The sequence below is a fragment of the Aplysia californica genome, unplaced genomic scaffold, assembly GCF_000002075.1.
Source record: "Aplysia californica isolate F4 #8 unplaced genomic scaffold, AplCal3.0 scaffold00033, whole genome shotgun sequence".
NCBI lineage: Eukaryota > Metazoa > Mollusca > Gastropoda > Aplysiida > Aplysiidae > Aplysia > Aplysia californica.
The window spans coordinates 762,420-768,158 of record NW_004797303.1 but is presented as its reverse complement, the minus strand read 5'-3'; the positions used below and the strand labels follow the sequence as shown (position 1 = coordinate 768,158).

Here is a 5,739-nt window from a genome sequence, read left to right as displayed (position 1 = left end):
ATAATAATAATAATAATAATAATAATAATAATAATAATAATATAATGATAATAATGATAAAGTAATTATAGTAATAATAATAAACTAATAATTATGATAATAATAACAATGATGATGATGATAATAATGATAATAATAATATATTAAAAAAACAAAATTTAAATAATTAAAACAACAAATAATAATAAATAGCATTTACGCTCCACATTTTCATTTTCTTTTTTAAAAAGAAAGCTCAATGCACATTTTAAAAATCACCACACAGGTAAGTACGTATTACTCAAAATGTATTTTATGTAGGGGGATACAATGTTCTATGAGAAAATTATGATACCTAAGAATTTCAAAGTTCTACCTGACATTTTTGGCCGTATTTAGTTACTAAGACCATGAGGTAAAAAAATATTTAAAAATATTATATCTACTCAATCACTATCATAAGATTATTCAGAGTCGTTATCAAAATGTTCAGAGAATTGCATTTCAAAAAGCTGGACATGTTTTTAAACTCAACATTTTTTACGTCAAATTTGTCCAAACTAGGTACTGAGCGGATAGATTTGAGTAATTTTGAGGTAACGATTAGTCATTCAGTGAGCATAGCAGCACGTGCATTTAAAATGTAGAATAAAGTTAACACTCGCTAACGATTACATTACATGTAATACAAAGTGAAAATAAGGAAGATAGATAGAGAGAGATGGAGAGAGAGAGAGAGAGAGAGAGACAGAGAGGCAGAGAGACAGAGAGGCAGAGAGACAGAGAGTGAGAGACAGAGAGTGAGAGAGATGCGTGCGTGCGTGCGCTCGAGCATGTGTGTGGTGTGTGTGTGTGTGTGTGTGTGTGTGTGTGGGTGTGTGTGTGTGTTTGTTTGTTATGTATTACGTGTTATAACTAACGCCTTCTAAATTAAGTAATCAAAGAAAAAAAAGCCAACAACAAATAAAGAAACCGACAACAAATAACGCGGTCTGGGTTTAAGTGCCAGAAGGAAGCAGCAGACGAGCCAAAGTCCTCCTGTGCCCCTGGTCCAGGTGGTGTGTGGGCGGCATGCAGACGATACTCTCTTCCTCCAGAGCCCGGAGAAGGCTGACCGGAAGCCTATGCCGCACGGACTCTTCTGTCAGGACCACGATGAGGCCCGGGTTGGACGGGCTGACCATGTAGACGGCTGTCTTCATGGTGAAGTAGGACCACAGGTCGTTGTTGAGGAAGTCGTGGGTGACGATCAGAACGATCCTCCAGCTGGAGTTGACGGCGTCCACGATCGACTCGGCGATGTCTGAGGACGGGAGCGTGTTGATGTCTCTCACGTAAGTGGACAGCGACAGCTCGGACTGGATGAAGTCTCGGAGTGTGAAGCAAGCGAGCCGAGTATCGGCGTCGGCGTATCCGATAAATACCCCGATTCTGTAGTCGGACGGTGTGTGCATGTTGAAACCGCTAATGAACGTCCGGTAGAGGAAGGATTTGATTCGCGTTTGGAGTTTGGCATAGGAGATGGTGATAACGAATCCGAGGCTCAGGAAGCAGAAGAGGATGATGGAGATAAGTAAGAAGTATTTTCCCTGACACTGACGCCGCAGACTCTTGAGGTTAGAAATGTCGCCAACGGTTTTAAGAGTACCGTCTTCAGTGATGCAGCTGTAGTTGACAGGTTTGTCTAAATTTATTTTTGTGTTCTGAAGCCAATAGAGGAACCGAATGCTCGAGCATCCGCAGACCATAATGTTCCCGGTTAAATCTACAGAAAATTCAGGGCTTCTCATCAACTGCTCGTCGAAAGCCTGCATTTCTTTCTCGTTCAGTTGAGATATTGAGTTCGAGCGGAGGTTTATGTGTTCGAGATTTGGAAGGGAAGAGACCACAAATGGGAGAGATTTAAAACGATTTTTCTCTAATACGAGTGCTCGGAGTATGGAATTGTTTCTGAAAACGTTCTCAGAGAGAAGACTTAGGTTGTTGTCAGACAGGTCTAAGACTGTCAGATTTCTTAACGGCCGGAACAGACGCTCGCTCTGCGTGGACATGAACTCACTGTCCAGCATCGCTCCGCGGATCTTGAGGTGGGAGATTGTCGGTGCGGTGTCAAAGAACGACGGGGACATGTTGGAGCAATTGTTGTACGATATGTCGCAAATCTCCAGGCGCGTGAACCCGCGGACCGCACCAGTGAAGTCGGTATACGAGTTGTCACCAAGGTACAGTTCTCGGATATTTCCGCCTCCAACTACATTTACGTCCGACGATAAAGAACCCATACTACTCCCGAAGCTCTGTATGTTAACGATTTCGAGGCTCTTTGGGAATCGAATAGAAATAGCGGAATATCCATGGCCAGAGATACGGTTGGACAGGGACCCGCCTACGGCCAGTTTAAAGGGCAAGGCTGTTTGGACATCCCCGTGCCGATCAGAGTCAAACGAAATGACATCCCCGGTATCATATACACCATTGTGAACCGACCTCTCGTGGCGTGTCTTTATACCCCCGATCGACCTTGACCTTACACTCCCGGAACGCATTCTGTGGATACTGGATGAGCTCGGAAGATTTTCTCGGGCTTCTAAATACTCATCTCGCGGATTTGAGTACGAAGAAGTCTGTTTCCGGTTTGATAAATCAAGAACTTTCAAAGCTTTAAACCGAACGAATTGTAGGAGAGTGATTCTGTCCCCAATGAGTGGGTTCGAAGACAAGTCCAGGGAACGTAGACATTTCCTCCACACCGGCCCGGTAATGGTGTCGCCCTGCACGGCATACACACCGCTTCTTATGAGCGAAAAACTCTCCACGCAAATCTGAGACAGGAATTCCACTTTGTAAGAGTCTACTATTCCGTCAGAACACTTCACCGCACCACGCTCAAACTGCGACGTTCCAATTGCCCGCAGGTATAACGTTTTCAAAGACCGGTTTCGAAACGGGTATAAACTTCTCAGGGTCTTCTTCAAGCCTTGATTTGTATTCTGAATAGAAAACGAATGAAGGTCGGATAAATGGTTAAACGCGTCTAGCTCAGTCGTGTGCAGGTTGTCGGCACTCGTAAGTGAAAGAGACGTGAGCCCGAGGGTTTGAAGGCTTCGAAATGTATTGTTTTTTATGACACTGAGACCCCCACTCAGAGAGAGCCTGTCTAATGACGTCATATTGCCAAAGATATTTCCAAACCGGAGGCAGCCATAAAACGTATCCAAAGACAAGAACTGCAGGCTCTCTAGACCTCCTAGTAAATTCTTATGGTAATCTCCCTCGAGATCGCCATTATTGTTGTTAGCTAAAGTTAGATCTCTCAGCTGTCCGAGATTCCTAAACGGCCGTTTTCCCCACATGGGGGCGCTCAAATTTAGGCGATTGCCACCCAAATTTAGGCGTTCTAAACTCTCGATGCCACAAAAAGCACAGGGGCTGACTCGTTCTAATCGGTTTTTGCTGATCGTCAGAACTTTAAGGTTCGGAACGCTCGAGAAGGTACAGTCGGGCAGAGAGGCGATGAGGTTGTTGTCGAGATGTAGCTTGACCGTCGTGTGTGGGAGGTCTGTGGTGGGAACTCGCGTCAGGCCTTGACCCCTGCAGTCCGCCACCTCATCACCCTCTGGGTCTGTGAAGACGATGCATGGCGACGGTGCCGACGATGACGATGGCGGCAACGATAAGGATGAGGATGACGAGAACGACGATGATGACGATGACGATGGCGACAACGATAAGGATGAAGATGACGAGAGCGACGATGATGACGATGAAGATGGCGAAAACGATAAGGATGAAGATGACGAGAACGACAACGATGAAGTAGATGACGGCAACGATGACGATGAAGACAAAGACGACCTCAACGACAACGATGAAGAAGAAGGCGACGACAGCAACACCTGGCCGCGACAATCGGCGCCGACACACTGTGACGATGAGGGTGACGGGGTTTGAGAGTTTGGTGATGCTGCAGCAGCAGTGAGAGTGACGTCACATGCTGTCCAGGCGGCACAGAACAGGAGAAGACGATACATAGTCCCGGAAGTGAGACGACTACCCGTCTTGTCCAGGTGCTGGTATGTTATGGAAGGGTGTTGCAAGTCTCCGGTCATTTTAGCGGCTAAAATTCTGTTTGGGAGTAAACATCATATTGAATTGAAAAAGACATAATTATTAAAAAGTCACTTTAAAGATAATAATACAATGTATACCCCTGTACTGAAAACGTCATATTGAAAACGTTACATTGAAAATGTATTGAAAATATCATATTCAAAACGTATTGAAAACGTCAAATTGAAAATGTAATATTGAACATGTCATTCTTTTCGCAGAAATAAAAACATATGCTTGATTGTGCAAACCTGTGTTTAGTGGGTGGTTGGCGGGTGCTCTGGTGTAGTTTGCGTCTTCTTTCCTATCAAACATCTATCGTCCTTATCTCCCCTCCTTCTTTTTATGTTTTTTACTCTCTTGTAATACTTCTAATCTTCTGGCGCTCATATGACCTTATGCAGTTGCGAGCGCCATAAAACCTCTACTAAAACTAAAATAAAAACGTGTGTTTCATCATTATCATCTTGATCTTTGCCTTTATCGTCGCGTATCATCACTGCCGCTACAACCATCATTATAGCCACCACCACTATCAAGACATCATCATCATCATCATCATCATCATCATCATCATCATCATCATCATCATCATCATCATCATCATCATTAGAACAAGCAGCATTAGCTTTCATTTGCTTGAAGAGAATGCACGACCTCATCGAGTTAACTCACTGCCCACCCACCGTGATAATGTGTCACGTCATGGTGGAATCAGGCGCTCGTCAATTTTTGATCATATGGAGTTATTGGTACCATCTTAAAGCTTGTTCAGTTGTCTTGCTATTATTAGAAAAAATACTTGAATAGAAGGAGTCGAGGTACATGTATTTGATATTGAAGAAGGCTTGGTTTCAAAGCTAAAATTAGCAAGAAAATAACCGCCAAAGTCTGGTTATTTCCATAGCTTGATATCCGTGGAAACTGATACTTTACATTATTTATGCCTTTAATCGACATTTTTCAGTAAAATCCACCCAAAACTGTATTCTTAATTTGACAACAATGGTATTAAGCCACCCCACCCCATCAAAAGGGATCAAAATTGGCAGACTGGCAGAAAAATGCCAGTTTCTTCAATAGCATTACAATGTATTTTGACGAGCGCATGATTTCACCGCGCATATTTCCCATTGCTATCTCCTGAGTACCTGTCCTGAGTACCTACCATTTCAATTCAATGTGGACTTTTAAAATCACACTGACACAACTGACACTACAATTTAATATCCCTGTGGTAAGAACACGATAGGATACATTCTGAATCCTGAAACAATAGGGGCGGCGGCGGTAAAGCTAGGCAGCTGAAACAAAGCTTGGACTGCTGGATAAATGTTGTATGTGAAGGCAGAGAGTTAGTTAACTAGCTTAGACCTACCTGGTCCGGCTGTCTGTGAATACATTGGTCATCCCCACCGCCGCCGCCAACACTTAATGATCTCACCGCTCCTTATTTGTTGTGCTGATATCGCCCAGGGCGCGTAACAGAACAACGTCGGTGTCGCGAGCAATCCACTTAATTCCGTTTGAGTACTTTTTGCGTCAGAGATCAACAAAAACCAAAACCAAAAATAAAACAAAATCCCTCCCTCCCCCCTAAAAACAAAAACAAAAACAAAACAACAACAACAACCCAAAACACCCCCCCCC

The 5,739-nt window shown here is 43.6% G+C and overlaps 1 protein-coding gene across 2 annotated transcripts; it reads right to left on the bottom strand.

The window, feature by feature from the left end:
• Nucleotides 1–808: 808 nt before the first annotated feature.
• LOC101861183 (toll-like receptor 4) lies at nucleotides 809–5,581 on the bottom strand. Of its 2 annotated transcripts, none has more exons than XM_005091620.2 (2): nucleotides 5,468–5,581; nucleotides 809–4,104 (listed from the first exon to the last, which is right to left on the bottom strand). In XM_005091620.2, exons 1-2 carry the CDS (start codon nucleotides 5,497–5,499, stop codon nucleotides 978–980), a joined length of 3,159 nt encoding a protein of 1,052 aa, XP_005091677.1. In that variant the 5' UTR covers nucleotides 5,500–5,581; the 3' UTR covers nucleotides 809–977. The 2 variants fall into 2 exon arrangements, with proteins under 2 accessions (XP_005091677.1, XP_005091678.1); XM_005091621.3 differs by lacking the exon at nucleotides 5,468–5,581 and adding an exon at nucleotides 5,258–5,441.
• Nucleotides 5,582–5,739: the final 158 nt, after the last annotated feature.